This window comes from Lissotriton vulgaris, chromosome 3_1 (genome assembly GCF_964263255.1).
Source record: "Lissotriton vulgaris chromosome 3_1, aLisVul1.2, whole genome shotgun sequence".
NCBI classification, from domain to species: Eukaryota; Metazoa; Chordata; class Amphibia; order Caudata; family Salamandridae; genus Lissotriton; species Lissotriton vulgaris.
The window spans coordinates 2,109,382,866-2,109,403,837 of NC_141689.1; the positions used below are offsets into that span (position 1 = coordinate 2,109,382,866).

A 20,972-nucleotide genomic window follows, 5' to 3' on the forward strand; every position below is an offset into this window, starting at 1 on the left:
CTCCAGTACAATACAGTACAGATAGTTATAAATCACTGGGAACACTCCAGGCTCGACTATGTGCAAAAGTAACTCAAAATGAACAAGAAGAAAAACTCCTATATTCACTCTTATTTCATTTTATGCTAGGCTCTTACAATTTAGAATCCCTTCAAAGCAATATGCGTCTTTCGCAAAGTTCTCGCTCAATCTTTTTTCATCTTATGCTAGGCTCTTATAATTTAGAATCCTTTCAAAGCAATATGCGTCTTTCGCAAAGTTCTCGATCGTTGCTTCGCAAGAAACCTGAGGGATAAGCTACACCTTTCTGGACGCCAAAGAGATACTAGAAGTAAATCCCACCTACTGCTGGAAACCACACAAATGACAAATATCCAAGAGGATGAACTAGTCCTTCGCTTGGCAAGCATAAAGACACTAAAATTATTTTCAGGAGTATCTAAGACTCAAAAATGACTTACTCTCTTCTGGAAAGGATTACACATTCATCGGTTCAGACTGTATCTTAATGGTCTGACCTGTCCCTATTTTGCTCACCCTCTTCAAGCTTGTCTTATGTGTATATTTGTCCAGTTGTGGTGAGAAGCACTAGGTTGTCCAAATGGGTAGATCCCCACTATGCAAAAAACAAAAGTATTAGTTAACTCAGCAACATTTGAAAGGCATGTTCTGTTACTTGTATTCAAATCTCCCTCACTATGGGGGGTGAAAACAATGGCGGGGGGATCGCCATCCCAACTGGATTTTCCCCCGCGACATTATCATGGCGGGGTGTACCGCGGCGGACGGAAAGCCCATCTGCCGCTTTTCTGCTGGTTGGCAATCATTACGATAGCCGGCCGGGTGGAGCTGGGGCATAATATGGCACCACGATCCATATTATGATGCCTGGTTTGAAAGGCCTTTCCATGGCGGTGATGCTGCCATGGAAAGGCTGGCGGGGATGTGCTTTGGGTGCCCGTTGCAGGCCCCCGAAGGATTGGGGGTGGGGGTTGCACCTTCATTGCCATGAACAAGGTGGCAGGCACTGCGCGGTGCCTGCCACGTTCTGCATTACAATGCACAAAATGCCTTTTTGGCTACAATATTAAAGATGCGGAAGGTGGTGGTTGTATCCTAATTAGCGGTGCGGGACCTCCGCATCACTGGCGGTTAGTACCAGCACTGCTAGGGTGGCGGGTGGACTAAATTCTGCCCGCCATCCTAATGGGCCACAATATGTCTAGCCTTCTAATTGAAAAAACCATTACTACTTAAGCAAGAGTTTCCTGCTTGAACAACATCAGGCACCATTAATAGTTAGTGAATTATTTTAACTGTCCATTAATTCCTGAAAAACATGCTCTAATTGGAGCAAGGGTATTCTTGCGAAGATAGTGAAATCCAATCCCTTACACCCAGACACATTTTGGGCCTGATTAAGAGTTTGGCGGTGCGGCGCTGAGTATGCCCCACCGCCGCACTGCCAAATCCGTAATCGGGCCGCCTGCCAGTTTACAAGTGTTTTTCATGCCTGGAGAGTTTTTCTTAAACATTCCCACAGCGGTTCGCCAGAAAATGGGCACTGCAAAGGGAACACCACTGTAAAGTTCATGCAGTGCGGGAACTGGAGTGCATGCACACAGGGGGCACATGTTATGGCCCCCTGCATGAACCTCACGGCCCAGAGGCAACAGGGGTCCCTGTAGAGCCCCCTTTGTTTCCTTTCTACCACAGTTTGCTTGGAGGAGGAACCACCATGAAAACCGTGGCGGAGAGGAAACTTGTAATATGCTTGGTGGGTTCATGACAGCCTTGTCAAGCATATTGCTGCTTCTACACCGCTGCCCGGCCGCTAGGGAACAGTGGTTCCCTGGCAGCTGCTGCAGGGCAATGTCGTTCCTACCCCCCTAATTGTAATAGGGCAGTTGTATGACTACCCATTCTGCGCCCCTGCAAGTCTGGCGGTCCTTGGACCACCAGACTCAAATTCAAGCCCTTTGTCGTATAGCCAGACCCTCTTATAGCCTCCGCCAATTTCCTTCTGCCCATGCCTATTTGTTTGAGCTTTAATTTCATAGCTGAAGATATAATTTTATCCTGATTCCATGACTTATGACCTTTTAAGGTTCAGAATGACTATCACAGCCATGGAAACTCTTTTAGCTCTGTCATTAATTGCTACCGGTGGGCTGCCAAACAGAATAGATGTAGGCAACCGGAAGCTCAAAACCAAAAGTCTGAATTCTAGACCCTAAACACATGCTCGAGTCCCTAACTTCTACTCTTCCTCATGCCTCCTGCGTCTCTACTTGATCAGGACATCTCATTTGCCACTTCCACCTAAACTCACAAGGACCTATTCATGAAAGTAAAATTACACGAGTAAATCCACCCGTGTACATTTATTCCTACACATTTTAGCACATTTAATAATTTTTTCTATTTACCATTTCTTAGGGTAAATGTTATACAAAGTGTAAAGTTACATGTCCCTAAAATAGGGGATGGAGCCAAATGTTCAAGTATGAAGTTACTACTATTAACCTTTTACATTAAGGCAAGGTTCTCGACCATCAGCAGTGGAGACCTCCCAATGGTAAAGTATAGAGGAAATGTAATAGGTGTAATCAACTTTTTAAGAACGTAGTAAAAATATGTTACTGTTAAATTTTAATACAAATACTTTTATATACTTATTTCTGAATTAAATATTTAATTAATTTAAATATATTTATATATATATATTTTATATTTTATCTAAACAGTCCAACCTAAAGAAAAATGTTATCTTTATTTATTATGTGCTAAGAATTTGAAAAAACATGTATTGAATTATTTTTTTTCTAATTAAAACTACATTTATTTTTAAATAAACAACGTTAATAAACTATTGCCTCATATTTGTTTTATTTATGTATCATTTTTTAACAATAAATTAAATGAATATGTATATTTTTAAAGGTTTAAGGCATTGCAGTACCAGTGGTTACCACCTGTGTGGTGCTGAACTTACTCGAGGTCTTAGCAGGAGTACATTTACTACTACTTTGGCACTTTTTGGATGTATTAACTTTAGAAACGCTGTTTGTGAACAACTGGTTTACTCTATTATTGAAAACACAACAGGTGATGGACCGAATGTGGATCAATGTCACACACTCATCCTGTTGTGTTTACTCTATTATTGGTTGATGTTTGTACCTCTTTAAATCCTCCCCTAACTCTCCCTAAGTCCCTCCCATTTGCCAATAGCTATTCCCTATTTTTCAGCCACTCCCCGAGTCCCTCCCATATTTACGTAAGTAGTACGCATACATATGTGAGACTCTCCACATAAAAAATACAGGAGAGGTGGAGGAGTAGATTTTCATCTGTCGGTTTTCTTAACGTGCAACAAAATGTAGTTTCTGAATCAGGCCATTCGAATTTTCTTTGACACTTACTGGTGTACGAATTGCCTCCTCATTTCTTACAATGCCCATCCTCTTTTGTCAGAGATTTGATTAAGTCCTTGCCGACGATAATAATGCAATGTATTCTGGCCTTTTAGAATTACAGATATCATTTTTAAATGTCCTACACGAAGGAATGTTTGCTGGGTACATATTCCACTGTACCCCAACATTTCTATTTTCAAGGGTATGTCTTGCACAATTTTAATGGAACTACATTGTACTTACCTTTTTCAATACTTATATGCATTTCAAATGCAGCAATAATAGGTGAAGTCATACCTGCTCGTGTCGCCCCTTTTTCTGACAATTTTAGCAGTCCTTTCTTTTTCAGTATAAAGCTGGAACCAATAAAGATGCATGAACTGATTGCCAGAGCGAACCCTATGTAAAGGCTGTATCTCCCTTCTAGTGATGCCACAGTGCTCAGGGCGCTTTTAGAGGCATTCTTGGCTGCTGAAGAAGCATCGCCGGACTGGAGTTCTGACACGTTGATGATCTGGCAGAGAATCTGCAATGCAGAACTGGAAGGGCAGGTGAGTGGCAGGACGGTGCCTATGGGAAGAGAAACAGACATCCATGGGACACACTGCACAGAACAAGGAAAAGGAGCATATGCAAAGGGTACCTGTTGTAGAGACCCCCTATAACATAACATACAGCATAAAAAAAGGCTTCAGCGCTGATAAAGATATGGCCAGTATAACATGCAATTAATCTCTAAACAACCATTGGCAAGGCCAACAGCTGTAGCTTTTTATTAGTAAAAGTGCTTGTTAAACGGCGAAGAGTTTGTGTATTTGTTTATGTTTGAATGAATTAATCAATGGCTGAGTACAGGGTTTATATCGCTGAGCCATTCTTGCGCACTCCCTTTATATATGCATTCTCACCTGCACACTCAATCACCCATTCATCCGCCCATCCATCAAACCATGTTTATTCTTTAGCTTCCAACATCCGGTCGAGACGCCGGAGAGACAGATCCCCTCATCGGAGGACGCTACCAACTCCATCTCCAGAGACGCACTTTTTCCATCCATCACCCGGAGCGAAGGACTACAAACTCAGAACCGTTACGAAACAAGTTTTAACCATGATGTCCTTCTCTCCATGATATCTCCCGCATAATCCTGCGTAACCCTATGCTGCTACATCGCCAAGTTTTTAAGAATATCGAAGACCACAGATTAGCATTGTATCACCCCTGTCAAACTCTACACGACCGATACCTTACTATCAGCGAAAAGTTAACCTCTGCATCCCAGACTGTGTCATATCCTTGGCCTTAGTACAACTCCCAAGTGCATCTAGAGTCCACCTTCTCGTATTGCGGCTGCAATACAAGATTGGTACATTTAAAACATACATCATGGCTTCCTGATGAAGGCTAATAGCCGCAACGTGCGTAGCAACTATAATCCATTTCTAGCCATGTATTTTGACTAATATTAAGTATTTTTGTATTTTTGTATCTTCTGTATCTATTTATGAATTGTATATCTATACTGAAATGTATTGTGACGCATAAAAATTACAAAGTGCAAAACATAAGACTAACTGTTGGATCTAAATCAATGAATGTTAGAAAGTTAGATCCACAACAATATTATTAAATAAAGCAATTTTTAACCATATGCTTTAATGTGTATTGTTAATCCATAGTCAGTACTCCCTGTTGTCAGTTTGTGCCCACCTGTAATCCATGTTCCTAAATTTCAGTCTTTTCAAATAATATAGTGATCCCGATTTAAGAACTTTAGTCGGGGATACCTCCTTTTCTTACACACATATTCTTTCGTGTTCTCAAAAGCAGAGGTAATTTCAAGATAACAGTCAAAAATTAGGAAGAATCTCAGACAGGTTACTTCTCCTTTTATGACCTGGTGTAATTTGAAGCGCTTACATAATAAATGTATAGTGTAGGCCAAAGGTCTGAGGTTTCAAAATAGAATACATCTACTCTGAATTGCACCTTTTTAAATGAAAGCTGTGATGTGCAGGACTCAAAGACACATTTCATGACCAGAATGGTACTCACTGTGGTTCCAATGAAGAGAAATCATTGGTTGTTGTTGAGAGTTCTTCAACAGTGACCTGTTGCGGGCACTATTAGTTTCTCCGGCTTTGCCTCGCTGACCCGCCTCTGTTTCAGAGGTGAATGAAAGATGCAGGTTATGGCAGGGCAGGAATACTACTCAGCGTGCATCACTGCGACACAATACCACAACTAGGGAAATGAAAAAGGGCATCTTTTCCGGTACCAGAAATGTTCCTCAAGGAAATGAAGAAACGACTATACCCCTTCCAAAAACAGGAATTGATCGTAGTCTACGAAAAAATTAGTTAGAGCACAGAGTGAATGCCAGGAAAGCAACCCATATGTGAAGGAAGTTAGAGCTCAGCATCTGCAGGGAGCACCTTGTGATGGCGTACACAGCTGATGCTCTATTGAACTGGCACCCCCAGTAACGAGGCTTATGTAAGATATGACTTTGCCCCTACCCCCAGTACCGGTTGAACTAATTTGTATATTATTCGGAGCAAAGCGATTGCTCGTCTGTGACCGAGAGATCGCTCATACCTGCTCTACAGAGGTAATCTGTGAGGGTCTCATGCACACTGTTTATGCCGTTTTGCTCGCTGTCATTGCTATTTTCTGGATTATTTGACTATTAATTTAGCCGCCTCAATCGGAAAATAGGGAACCCATTTTGGGACTTTGTGATTGCCATTTTAATGAGGCGACAATTAACCACGCTACTCAACAAAATGGCAGTATAATACATATTAATGGAGAAAGGACTACTCAGGGCTGCGTTCTAGACAGATACAGACATAGGACTCTTCCCCAATACTCACCAAAGAGAAAAGAGAGAAAGGACAAATTTGCAATAAGAAACTGAAATCGAAATAGGACTACACCCCAGGACCTTCCACAAATGGAAAGTGAGATAGGACTGCACCACAAGGTCACTCATTTGCAGTAATTGGTGCGGCCATCTTGGACGGTTTCACACTCTTTAGATTGATCCCTAGAGCACACATACCTTCACCCCCGGTCCCTCACTCTACAACTACACAAGTGTGATTTTCCTTCTTACCTAGTTCTACCACATTTACACAGTACGATCTTCATGACTTCTACACAGAACTGAGACAGCAATTCCCACCCCCTTCTCCCTTCCTGCATCCTAGGACCAGAAACACTTCGCTCCCATTCTATGCCGCCTCACATCAATCTATCCATTTCCATCCCCGCCTACACAGAATACTCCCCCAGCAAAGGCTTAAACTTGCACCCACCCGTACTCCCCTAAAGAGGAGATGAGTTGTAGACTCCCCCCACCCCCCGCCGTCACCTACCCTGCCGGACTTTGGGCAGATTTTCCCCTTGTCTCTACGTCCTATCTTCCTTCTACCCCTCTACCCTTTACCCTATTCCCTTACCCTACCCTTCCTTGTTCCATTCACCTTATCCCCTATGTTTTTTTTAATGCTTTTCTTGATAATTATGTAACTTTTAACTGATGTAAATTGCTACATTATGGTTCCTCATTTAAAGCGCTCTGATTCCTTCCGGTCTAGCCAGCGCTATATAAAAACTAATTAATTAAATATGTTTCCATTTAGTACTCTTTCTCTCTTTGTCTTCTTCCCTAGCTCCTATCCCCTCTCCCCTGAATCTCTCCCCCTGCCTGCTACTCTGCCTAGCCCCCTGTCCTTTGTGCCCTTTGACTAAGCACTCCTTCTCCCATTGTTGGGGAAAGATCCAATATTTATACTCTGGAGTCCCAGCGAACCCGCTGAGAGAGTCCACTGCACCAAGGGAGCCACTCACAGCTGAGGTATGGTATGGCACCCTTTGCCAAAACACTCCCTCTCCCCTTTTTGGAGAAGGATCCAGTATGTAGGCCTTGGAGTCTCAGAGACCCCTCTGAGAGAGTCCACTGCGTAAAGGGAGCCTCTCGCAACAGAGATAGGGAAGTGATACCACTTCCCCTGAGATCACAGCTTACTGTACTTTGGACGTTGCTTTGACTCGTCTACCAGTTTGTGTCCCCATCGCCCTTCCCTTCCTCTTTCCATGCGGTGTCTCTCACCCTCCCCTCCTCTTTCCCGCCTTCATTATCTGTCTACTTCCCCTGCTGCTAACCCCCTCCTCTGAATCTCTCCCCTTGCCTGCTTTTCCCCTTATGTATTTGTGCTTATTGTTTATCTCAACCTCACAAGTAACTATGTTGCCATGCTCTAATAACTGTGTAACCTTTGTAACGATGTAACCTGTAACTTTGGTCTGATACTCATGTAAAGCCAGCGCTCCGATACCTCCGGGTCTAGCCAGCGCTATAGAAAACGTTTAAAATAAATAAGAATACAATGCAAGAAGGCTCGCAGTAAGGGAACCCTGCTCAGGGCATTCCCAAATTGTAACATTTAGAAAATGATTGTCCTTTTTAGCACCTACAATTCTTTTTGACGTTAATGTTGTACATTGTAGTGAATGAAGAACCGAAAACAGTAGACATGTGCGATGTGGGCGCACTTCACTTTTTACACCCAATTTATGCTGGACAGTAATGCAATTTGCAATTTGGATCATTTAAAGGACAACTTTAAAGCATATTGTTTAGCCCCAATTTTCGGTTTGCAGAACATTATAATGAGGGGGTAAGTAAGCCTGGGTAAACTAACCCAGAATTGACAGATTGGCTTGAGGGAATATGGTACATTGTGTATTTTGTTACCGTTCGCCCGTGCCACAATAAACGTAGTAGAAAGACTAGCGATTTTAAAGTACTAGCATGATCCTTCCTCCTATAGTCAAGAGATTTGAGATGAGAACAGTAGCTGTCCTGTTTCTCTGCGCTCTAACCATCGATTTAATGGGCTTTATAGTATTTATGCTAAATGTTTCAAAACAACACATCGCACTACTCAAAGGCTTTGCAAGAATATAATTAAAACATAATTACTGCTGTGCCGTCAGGTCAATCCCTGATTAGTGCCCCTAGAGACTTAGAGAATGTATCGATCCCAAAACCCCATTCCACGTCTCAAAGTCTATTTCAAATTTATGCGTCTTTGCCTGTCGCCCATTGGTGATAGATTTAGCTTGCTCTTGTAGCAGCTCTGAATGAGGTATTCAGATAAAAGATACTCATTGCCTCAAGAAGGAAGATCCAGTAGGAAAATCTGCATAAATAGGCACTAGACTGTTATCCATAAAATGCTCGTGAAACTTAGGCCAGATCTAGAGTTGAGTCTTCATTGAAAACCCTCTAATATATGGGGACGCGCTAAATCCAGAGAAGAATCTAGTGGTGGAAATATCTCCACACAGGGATACCATCCAGAGCATTGTCCAAGAAATTCCACTGTTGGAGTATTTTTTTGTTCGACCCCCTAACTCTGAAATAGGTCCTTAGGCTGAATCCTTTACCCTCCAGAATTAAAACAAAAACAAAGCAGCAGCATCATAAAGTGAAACATTTTTCACAAAGATAACAGAAAAAAAAGTTCAGTGGCAGAAGCAAAAGTCAGTCTCATCAAGAACAGACTTCATCTCTGGGGCCCACAGTATTTGTTTTCTTGTGACAAGCCCATCGAAACACAAATTGTAAGCAGTTTCTCATAAACGTCAGTCCTCGTCTGGAGTTGTTAAAACACGCATTTCTGTTGTTATGACAAGCTTTTGACAGTTGAAAATTGGCATTGCAAATTTAAATTAGTGAAGCAATAATTGAATATTGTGAGAAAGGGGGTTATTGGCTTAGGGGGTGGGTAACCCTTCTCAAGCAATAGCCACAATCCTTGTCATGGTGAACCACAGAATTCAATAAATAACCTGTGCTTGATTAGTAGCTTTGCACAAAAGCACTCAGGCTTAACTTAGAGGTACTGTGTTAAGTATTTTTGCAGCACACAAAAAGTAATAAAGTGAAAACACAACACAAAACAAATCCCACACCAATTCGGAAAAACAGATTAGGATTTAATAAATAATTTGAAACCAGCATGAGAAAACAAAAGACACACAATTGATGGACAGAATGCAGAAAGAATCAAAACACTAACCCCCAGTCCAGAGGTCTGGGTAAATCCATCATTCTTTTGCTCACTATGCCACCCTGGTTTAGACCTGGCCATATGCAAATCAGTCCTGACCCTGTGCCTCATGGGAACAGTCCAGACCGAACTGCCAAGCCAGGTCTTCCCTGGACCGGAAACAAGCATCCTAGGACTGGTTTCGGGGTTTCACCCCTCATCAGCCAGGATAGCTTGAATCCAGGGGCACAGTGAGTCAGGAACCCATGTCTGGACATGCACCAGTGCACTTAGGACGAGGAAGCAAAATACATGCAATTGATGGACGAAATGCAGAACTAATCAAAACACTCACCCCCAGTCAGGGGATCTGGGTCAAACACATAATTCTTTTGCTCACCATGCCGCACCAGTTTATACCTGGCCATATGTAAATCAGCCTTGACACTGTGCCTCATGGGAACAGTCCAGCCCGAACTGCCAAGCCAGGCCCTCCCTGGATTAGAAACAAGAATCCTAGGACCGGTTTCTGAGTTTCACCCCTCATCAGCCAAGATAGCTTGAATCCAGTGGCACAGTGAGCCCTGGACCCACATCTGGGCACACCCGGCGCACTTGTGTGAGAAAGCAAAAGGCACACAAATGATGGACGGAATGCAGAACAAATCAAACCTCACCCCCAGTCAAGAGATCTGGGTTAAATCTATCATTCTTTTGCTCACCATGCCACCCCAGTTTAGACCTGGTCATATACAAATCAGTTCTGACCCTGTGCCTCATGGGAATAGTCCAGCCCGAACTGCCAAGCCAGGTCCTCCCTGGACTGGAAACAAGCATCCTAGGACTGGTTTCTGAGTTTCAGCCCTCATCAGCCAGGATACCTTGGATCCAGTGGCACAGTGAGCCCGGGACCCACATCTGGGCATACCCTGCGCACTTGGGCGAGAAAGCAAAAGGCACAAAATTGATGGACGGAATGCAGACCAAATCATACACTCACTCCCAGTCAAGAGATCTGGGTTAAATCCATCATTTTTTTGTTCACCATGCCACCCCAGTTTAGACCTGGCCATATGCAAATCGGTCTTGACCCTGTGCCTCATGGGAACATTCCAACCCGAACTGCCAAGCCAGGTCCTCCCTGGACCGGAAACAAGCATCCTAGGACCGGTTTTGGGTTTCTACCTTCATCAGCCAGAGTAGCTTGACTCCTGTGGCACAGTGAGGCAAGGACCCATGTCTGGGTATACCCAGCGCTCTTAGGGCAAGAAAGCAAAAGACAACTGATAGACGGAATGCAGAACAAACCAAAAGACTCACCCCCAGTCAAGAGATTTGGGTTAAATCCATCATTCTTTTGCTCACCATACAATCTCAGTTTACACCTAGCCATATGCAAATCAGTTCCCTGACCTTGTGCCTGTGCCCGAACCGCCAAGCCATATCCTCCCTGGACCAGAAACAAGCATCCTAGGACCGGTATCTTTAAAACTGGAGATATGTAATTTTAAAGGTTTAGATAAAAGAGGGTTGGCACAGGACCAAGTTTGGCACGCTGAGGATTGTACATTATGTCCTTGGTGCACAATCTGCACGTTGTTATTTTGCGTGTTGTTTGACGTTGATTCCAATGAAGCTGTGCTGTGAGGTTTTACTGGGCTTTGCATTGCTCGTGTCAGTTCTGAAGAAGCTTGCAGCTGTTGGCCAAGACCTTGCGAGGCTTTGTATCACACTGCATTCAGGTAAATCTTGTAGCTGTGTGAAAAGGTTTTGCAGGGCTTCGGAGGCTCTGCATCAGTTCTGATGAAGCATGCAGGTGTGTGGCGAGGTTTTGCGTGGCTTCCTGCTCCTTCGTGTCACATTTGATGAAAGCTTCAGTTAGTACTGTGGGAGTTGTCTCTGGCAAGGGACCAGGACCTGGGGAGGCACCTCTTGGGGAACAGGGACTCACTCAAGCACATGCAATCAGGGATCAGGCAGGTCTAGTTGCAGGTCCAGGGCGGCAGGTCAGCTGGACTATTGCATGGAGGCCTCTGGAGCTTGTTGTGTCACTGTAGATCAAAATAGGAGGTCAGCCTACTGACCCTTGGAGTCACTCAGCCTGGGATGAAGGGAGCAGGTCTAGTCTCAGAGAGTAGGGCAGACCTTAAGCAGCAAGACAGTCCTTGAGCAACAAGGCCGTCCTTGAGCAGCAAAGCAGTCCTCGAGCAGCAGAACAATCCTTCTGTAGTGTCTAACGGTCAAGGAGTGTACTGAAGAGTTAGTCTCAGGGTCCAGTATTTATACCCGGTGCCAGCTTTGAAGTGGGAGAAACTTCTAGACTTCCCCCCACATCCGGTTCTGGAATTTTCTTCCCTCCCATCGCCCAGGCTCCAAGCGGCCTGGAGTGACAACAGGCTGGTGTCAAGTTCTTTATGAGTGTGCTGGAGGGAGTACCTGTGAATTGTAATTGGGTGAGGGAGCAACTCTGCCCCCAACCATCCTGGCAGAGTGGTCCATGCTGCCAACATCTAGTCCCCCTTGTTCTCACTGTCTGGGAGGAATAGCCAAAAGCCTACTGCCCAGTCATGTGACCCAGGTACAGGCACCAAATGGTTAGGACAAGAAAAAGGCAACTTTCTAAAGATTGCATTTTCCGAATTGTGACACAAAATCCTACTCCAAAATCAAACGTTATCACTTATTAAATGTAATAGGGTAACCCTAATGTTATTCAATGGGAGAGATAGGCCTTGCACTTGTGAAAAACATATTTGGGAGTTTTTCAATACCAGGACATTTAAAGCGTAAAAACACAAGTCCTACTTTTTAAATACAATATCCCATGCCCCATGGGCTGTTTAGGTTCTACCATAGGGGTGACATATATGTATTAAAAAGGAAGGTTTAGGCCTGACAAAAGCTATCAGCTGGATGTAAGCCAATTTTACCATGTTTAGGGGAGAACACACAAACACTGTAGCACTGATTAGCAGTGGTAAAATGTACAGATTCTAAAAGCCAATAGAAACAAATGTCTGCAAACACGAAGGGAAAAGGCAAACTGTTTGTGGGAGACCACACCAAAGGCTGACAGGTCAAACGCACTTTTAATATGTGGCAGCGTGAGAAACTAAAGTGTCACTCTTTTTTGTGCTAACTATGAAACACTAAAGTGTCCTGAATCGCCTTCTATGCTGTACCACGGGACCTTGAAAGTACCACTATAGAGCTGGGAAATTCTCTGATAATGGGTCTTCCATTGTGACGTTTCTTTCATTTGCATACTAAAGAAGTTCAGCCTAGATATGTCAATATTGAAATAAAATGAGTTCAGTCAGTTATATCACAATATAAAACAACAGATCAGTATTTACATTTACAAATACTCACTACATCAATGAAATGTAAGTCAAGTCATTACAGCAGTAAAGTTCCTTAGGCACTACCCTTAGTGTAGCATATACATTTTAAAGACTATTGCAGTTAATAGCTTAAAATGAAATATGCATGTCAAAACGTTTTAGTCTATATAAAAATGTCACATTACAGAAATGCACAGCTGTCAATTCAAACCACAACAACAATTGCTTCAAATGTGTTACATCAGCAAAGTTAGATTCAGAAAGATTTACCATAGCTATTATGTCAAAGGGAGTCCTCTGGTAATACATGTTATAATACATGTGGTGGGAATAACATGTGCTTCTTTTTAGACTGCTGACCATAAATTAAAACAAATCAACTAGTTCCAAACAATGAGTTCCCTCAGCTTAATTTCTTACTTGCTGTTCAACTAACCCCTTTTGGCATCTTACCATGGCTCACCTTGAATGAACAAAAGAAACCCCTCCAAGCAGTCAATCTTTATTAATGCCTCAGTCTCAAGTGTATATGCAATACGTTCCATTTAGCTGAGTAGTACACATAGTAGCTATAAACTCCTTTTAAGTGGACAAAACGTGTTTCTTAAAACAGCAATTTTAAAAGAAAATAAAACTATTAAAGAATACTTCCACTTACTGACTTTAACGTGAATAGTTGTATTTATTCTATTGCTTTTAGTAACGTCTTCTGTAGAGTGAACTATGACATTTGACTGACTGGTTTTTAATAAATATTTACCCGTTAAAACATATCTGTTCATGCCACACTAAACCAAAGAACACCAAGTAATATAAAAACTAAGGGCCAGATGTAGGAGCCCTAATACCGGTCGGTAACGGCCGAATTCGGCCGTTACCGACCGGTATTAGGGTTTTCAGATGTAGGGGGCCTATATTTTACCGATTCTGTAAATTTACCGAATCGGTAAATTTACAGAATCGGTAAAATACCGAATCAGTATATTTACCGATTCGGTAAATCCACATGTAGGTGGCACTCCTAAGAGTGCCACATGCCCTTAAGAATCGGTATTTTACCACCCAATCCTATTGGGTGGTAAAATACCGAATTCAGGTGTGCATGCACACCTGTGCAATGTGACACACCGACATGCCCTTAGGGCATGTCTGTGTGCCCCATGGCACACAAGTCCGGAATTGGGGTGCTAGAGGGTGTCAAAGTGACACCCCCTGCCCCCTTGCAGGATTCGGTATTTACCGATTCGGTAAATACCGAATCGGTATAGCCCATTGATTCCTATGGGCTTCATGGCCCATAGAAATCAATGAGCAATACCGATTCGGTATTTACCGAATCGGTAAAACCCGAATCCTACCGATTCGGTAACTCTTAAATTCTAATTACCTACATCTCCCCCCTTCCTATTTACCGACTCTTAAATACCGAATCGGTAAAATTCGGTATTTAAGAGTGGGTAAATAGGAATTACCTACATCTGGCCCTAAATTCCTTGCTCTGTTACAGTATTAAAGTAGTTTTTTCTTTCAATTAGGTACAACATGACTGCTGACAAAGTGTGTTTGTCAGCAGTTATATCATATTTCACTACAGGGCTATGATTCAGAGTTAAAATCAACTCATCATATACTATTTTTTAATGAAGCTGAGCATGACTTAAGTGTGGGAATGTGATCCCGATTTGTGGGTCATGACCTGAAATCCTACTATGGTATTCTACTTCAGAAACCAAACACACCGACAGAATGCAGTTAAAATAATAAATATGCCAAGAGATAGTTTGCAATATTTTTCTGAGGCACCTAATCTGAAGATTAAGGACAAGCGGGTGGATCAGGTGTAAATTTTTAAACGAGGCATCAACTTGACAGGTAATCTGTTCAGCAGCCACAAACACGACGTGTGCCCTACACAAACAACCACAAAGCAGGTACTTTTGATTAACGATGAATGAAACCGCAGCTTAGCACCAGGTGAATATCCACGTACACAACATGCCTTTGAGCAGAAACCACAGACTTGAGAAAAGCAAATACTAAAAAAGGCAAGAGGAAACATGCAGCTTTCTTTGAGATGTTGCACATACAATGAAATGTTTACATTTCATGATAGAACACAAAGACAGCAGGCACGCACCTGCTCACTGAGGGATTTGGTTAAATAAACTATATGGACTGAAAGTGTCCTCTTTGTAGGGATATGGGGCCATATGTATGAAGCCGTTTTTGAATCGCAAAGGCCGAAATTCGCAAACGGCCTTTTAGCATTATTTCCAATGTATCATACAATCGCAATTTAAGGATTGCGATTCCTTATTTTGCGATAGCATTTAAGGAAACGCAAATTTAGCGATTCCTTATATGATATGTATGATACATTTTTGAAGTGCGAATTTGTGTTAAGGAATTGCAATTTACCACCAACTTGTAGTTGGTGGAAATTTGCAATTTCTCATAATAATGCCCTATTTGGCATTCGTGATGGTGGTATGTGACACACATACATGCCCATAGGGCATGTATGTGTGCCACATGCACACACATGTAGATTTGAGGGGTGCAGCAGGGTGTCTTTGAGACACCCCTGCACCCTTTTAATAATTCTCAAATTGCGATTAGCAAATTGCGAATTCGCAATTTGAGAATTATTGCACCATCATTCCTATGGGCCTCCTGGCCCATAGGAATACATTGGAAATCATTCTTTATTTGAGATTTCGCAAATTGCGAATTCGCAAATAAAGAATGATTAGGAATCGCTAAAAAATAGCGATTTCTAAATAGCGATTCGCAAAAATTCGCTATTTAGAAATCGCAAAACGATATCTTGATACATCCGGCCCATGGTGAATTAATTAAAGTTCCTAAATGCTTGGACTGGCAGCTCTGATTGAATCTTGACATGTGAGTAAGATATGTTGGATTCCACACCAGATTGTGTATAACCCCTTCTCGGGATCCATAAACAGGGAAAAATAAAGAGCTAGACTTCGAAGAGAGATGTTACATAACCAGCGTAAAAGATAATTATGCAATCCACACATATTGGTGCAAAAACTGTTAAAACGGCAAATCCTATCTGCAACAATCATAAGTTGGTGTTTTTAAACATGTTTTTAAAAATGTGCCGGTTTCAATTTACATATTAAATGAAGAGTCAAACATGGAATCAATATTTTTACTTTGTGCTTCTGTGTGCATCTTGATTCCACATCTTGGTCTGCGAATCAGAATTCACAATGTACATTGTTAATAGATTGGACCCATTGTTCCTTGTTGTTGGAAATGGGGGAGTCTCTAGTTAGCAGTGGCTTGAACCCTGTCCAAGTAGAGACCCTTATTGTAGTCAGAGTAAGGGAATTACACAGGTAAGATAACCCCTGCTCACCCCCTCGGTATCTTGGCACGAGCAGTCAGGCTTATCTCAGAGGCAATGTGTGAAGCATTTGTACAAAAGACACACTGTAACACAGTAAACACACTACAAATGGACTCTACGCCAGTTTAGATAAATAACCAATCTTTAGCTGAATAAAACAAGATCAAAACTACAAACATCCAACATACACAAACAGAGATATCACTTTTAAAAGGTTCAAAACAATTCAGTCCATAGGAAACTATGGATGCATAATTTTTATGACAAATAACCTGGGATGCGTCAAAATCAAAGACCAAAACAGGCGCAGGGGACATGAAGCGTCAGAAAACAAAGCGATGCGTTGATTCCTTACTTGCAGGGGAGGTGATGCGTTGATTCCTTGCTGCGGTGCATACAAGCTGATTTGTCAACTCTTTGCTGTCAGGTGAGGTGACAAGTCTATTCCTTACTACAATGGGAGGTGATGCATCAAACTCTGAAGACGCGGCCTCGGTTCCTTACTGCTGGGCACTGTCGATGAAGAACTTGGTGCGCAGGTACAATGTGTCCAAAATCTGGACACGCTGGGTCGAGCGACGGTGCTCAGGACTAGGGCTGCATTGATCTTTTAGCCACACAGCAGGCGCTGCGTCGATTCTTAGGCCACACTGTGACAATGCATTAATTTTTCAGCCGCACGGTGGTGCTGTGTCAGGTAAAACAGGCGCTGAAGGGCAATGCATGGATTTTCTTTTCTTCTTTGCAGCAAAGCTATCTCCAAGGGCCCAGAACTGACTGGAATTGGCACCACTTGGCAGGTCAGAACTCCCAGCAGAGGAGTTATGGGGCAGCAGCTGAAGTCTTTGATGGTCATGAGAATTCCTAACTGGAGGCAAGCACACACAAGCCCTTGGAGAACCATGGCTAGCAGGATAAAGAAAGCAAAGTCCAGTCCTTTCACTGCCCAAGACAGAAGCAGCAAGCAGCAGGCTAGCCCAATACAGCAACAAGGAGAGTGGCAGTTCCCCTCCTACAGATTCTCCAGCTCTTCTTCTTGGCAGAATCTCCACCTAGTCCAGAAGTGTTCTGAAGTTATGGTGTCACAGCTCCAGTACTAATAACATATTTATATTATATTATATTATAAGTCTATGTAGTCTATATAATTCTGCCTTTCCCTGTCCTGGCTCTAGACACATTCCAGAGAGGTGGAGACATCTTTGTTAGAGGCCAGACACAGCCTTATTCAGGTGTCAGTTACAATTCCTCCCACCACTCTAGCTCACGAAGACCAATCAGCCTGGTGATGTGACAAAATGGATATGCAGGGCACACTTCAGCTACATTTGAGTGACTGTCTAGAGTGAGTGCTCAAAAAGCCCAACTGCCAGTCTAAACCAGACATGGATTCCACAGGCAGGCACAAGCACAGAATGGTAAAGCAAGAAAATGCAAACTTTCTAAATGTAATACAGAAAAAGAGTGTCCAAGCCATCACGTTCAAATGCTGTTAAAGTAGTTTAACAGTTAGCAGCCTATTAAAGGAATTAGTCTGGTCTTTAAGCATTTATTTGCTATGTCAATCCCTTTTTTAAAGACTTAAATTCACACTAATACTTAAGTCAGGGATAAGTGGATATGTGTAAGTTAGTGCACATTGTGGAAATGCATGTTACAAAGCATAAATAAACAATAAGACATAAATCCACAATGTAATTTGAAAAAAAATGTAAAACTTGCCAACAACAATAAACAACAGTGATTGTGTACATAAAAACCAGTCTAGATTTGAAAAACAAGAGCAGCAACTCAACAATGTTTAACAGTCAGGTTGGCTAAAATGTAAATGGTGCTGATACACACAGGCAGGGAAAAGTAATTACGCCTAGTAGTTGAGAATTTTTACAGCATTTCTACTTAGGCCAACATAATTGAATGAAGAAGTCCCGCGTTGTGTGGTGCCGACGCATTTCAATTCCCACAATAATTTAAGGAATTCAAAGCAGGGCCTGGACTGGATTATCTAGAGAAAAAGGATTGTGTATTGTTAGGAAGAAATTGATCTCTATATCTCCTGAACGATATGCGTTCATACTTATATTCTCATATAAATACCTGGTATTGTGAGATGCATAAATCCCTCGGGGAACATTTCCAAAGGGCCAAAGAAGCTTGTGAGAGACTCACGCTAGAATACAATAAAGTATATTTCAATATATGCACAGATTGTACTGAAGTAAAGTCTTTGCAGGGTTAAAAAAAAGTGACACTTATTTCTATTCAATATTTTTAGCACCAAGCTTGCTGGAGCTTTGTTGTTACTTTGAATGGATTGCTGGTGTATCAATAATGCATCAGTTCAGGGACATACTGTGGGCAACAAATGGATGCGGTTAAAAAGAAGAACCCAACCGGGTCTGCGATGTATAAATTGTATTCCACATGCATACAAGCTTACTTATGCTTTTTGAGTGTTTCAGGTTATTGTGTAGCTGTTAGTTACTAGCTGGCTGCTGATGCGCTGTGTCGAAAAAAAGGGAAACATAGAGAGAGTGTGTTCATCAAACGCTGCTTATTTTTTTAAACAGAAACAGCGAAAGTAGATTTGGTCAAAGCTCCCCACAGGCTTACTTCATTTTGAAAGGATAGGAGCGTTGTATTCGGTCTCGTTTTCTCGTCGGAATTGCAATTGACCTCCGGGTGTCTGACATTAAAGCACATTCCCCCACGGAGTGCCTCCTGGGTAATTAAGTTAAAAAAATTGCGTACTCACATGGCCAGTTAGTACGGCATTTGGTTTTGAAAGTGCACCAACATACTTCTTTAAAGTAGAGGATGCGGTGTCCTCAGCGAAATTTTCGTACGCAATGCAGTCAACATCTGAGTTTGTATCAAGGGAATACCTGATAACCGGCTAGCTGCATTCTGGGCGTTAGAGTTTAGACTAGCAGCATCAGTATAAGGAAGGCACTATAACCTTAATATCTGCCCAATTCTGACATTTAGTTAAGCCCTTTGGTGATGCTATTAAATCTTGCTATCATGTAGGCCTTTTTCCTTGGTAGTAATGATTCGGTGTCGCCACCCCGTGGTGAATGTTTAATGACCGATAACAAGGTCCATTTAAAGTCCAGATCCTCATGTTTCAGATCAATTAAATGATTGACCATTGGTGTGGTTGTTACTTTGTTATTGATCCTGGATCGATTGTCTACAATACGTTGTCGTATTTCCTGTGTGGTTTTCCCTATATAGATTTTGGGACAAGGACTAATGATGGCATATATGACGTTTTTAGTCTTGCAATTAGAAAACTGCTTTCTCGTCCACTTGATTTGTCATGTACAAATTCCATGCCAACCAATGTAGTGCTGCAACTCGTGCAATTGCCACATTTATGATGGTCCTGCAGTGGTTTCATTTTTTCCTGAGATCCTTGTTTTGGTTGGAAGGGGCTAGCTCGGCTCTTACCATCCACTGACCAATGCTCATGTTTTTCTTCATGGCAAAAAGAGGTGCGTCCAGTTCAAGGTCCAGGGTTTTCACTAAATGCCAATTCTTAATAATGATGGAACAAAATTTATTGGTGTGCAGTCCATATTTTGAAACGTACACGATTCTCTCCATCCTGGGTCTCTCTTTTTTGGTAAGTAAACACTCTCCAAGCTCTTTTGAGTGCATGCATCAGCAACTATTTGGGGTAACCCCGGTCTTTCATCTGTTCCCAAAAGGTGTTCCCGTTAATTTTAAAGTCATCCTTACGAGAGCAGTTCCTTCTGATCCGGAGTAGTAGTCCATATGGTATATTATCTTTGAGATTCCTAGGATGAAAACTGTTGTAATGCCAGATGGCATTCTTATCTGTCTATTACTTATGTAGTATTGTAATGAGTTTATTTTGGTGGGGTTTGACCTCAAAGTCAGAAATGTTAATGTGCTCAGGCTTTTGGTCAGGGTGAATTGAATATCTGTGTTTCGATGAATAAGCCATTCATGAAATGTATCTATTTCAGGTTCAGTGCCACTCCAAAGGCACCAAACTTCATCGATGTACCAATACCATTGGGTAAGGTTTTGAGCAAAAGGATTATTGTTGTGAATGTACTTGTCCTCGAATCTGGCCATGTACAGTATTGCCATTTCTGGGGCGAACGAACAACCCATGGCTGTCCCTTTATTTGCCAGTAAAACTCCTATTCAAACCTGAAAACATTATTTTGTAATGCCACTTCTGCCTGTTGTAGAATAAATCCATTGGGGACCTGGTGTGGTTGTGTTCTGGGGTCCAAATAGAATTCCATTGCTTCTAATGCTTCATCCTGCGGGATCTGAGTATATAATGAAATGACATCAAAGGATACGAGCCAATGCTGCAATTGATCAAATGGGGTACCTTCTACCTTTGTTTGTGAAATCAGTGGTGTCCCTTAAGTACGAGGGTACCCCCGTAAGAAACTGTTTGAGAAATGTGGCATTTTCAAACACACAATTTAAAAACCAGCTTCACTAAAATATATATTTTGAAATAGTGAGTTCAGGGACCCCAAACTCGAAATCTCTATCTCTGCCCAATTGGAAATTACACGTGTAAGAGGTTTCAAGGCAGCTCCAATGACAACGTATGAGAGAGATAGTACTTGCAATAATGAAAATAAAAATTAGCAGTATTTCACTATCAGGACATGTAAAACACACCAGTACATGTCCTACCTTTTAAATACACTGCATCCTGCCCTTGGGGCTAACTTGGTCCTATCTTAGGGATGCCTTACATGTAGTGAAAGG

At 42.1% G+C, this 20,972-nt stretch overlaps 1 protein-coding gene across 1 annotated transcript in view; it reads right to left on the minus strand.

The window, feature by feature from the left end:
• NIPAL1 (NIPA like domain containing 1) overlaps positions 1-20,972 on the minus strand; it is a 176,206-nt gene that overhangs the window by 71,093 nt on the left and 84,141 nt on the right. Inside the window, 1 exon segment of the mRNA XM_086962677.1 lies at positions 3,717-3,989. Coding sequence (XP_086818803.1) covers positions 3,717-3,989 — 273 coding nt within the window.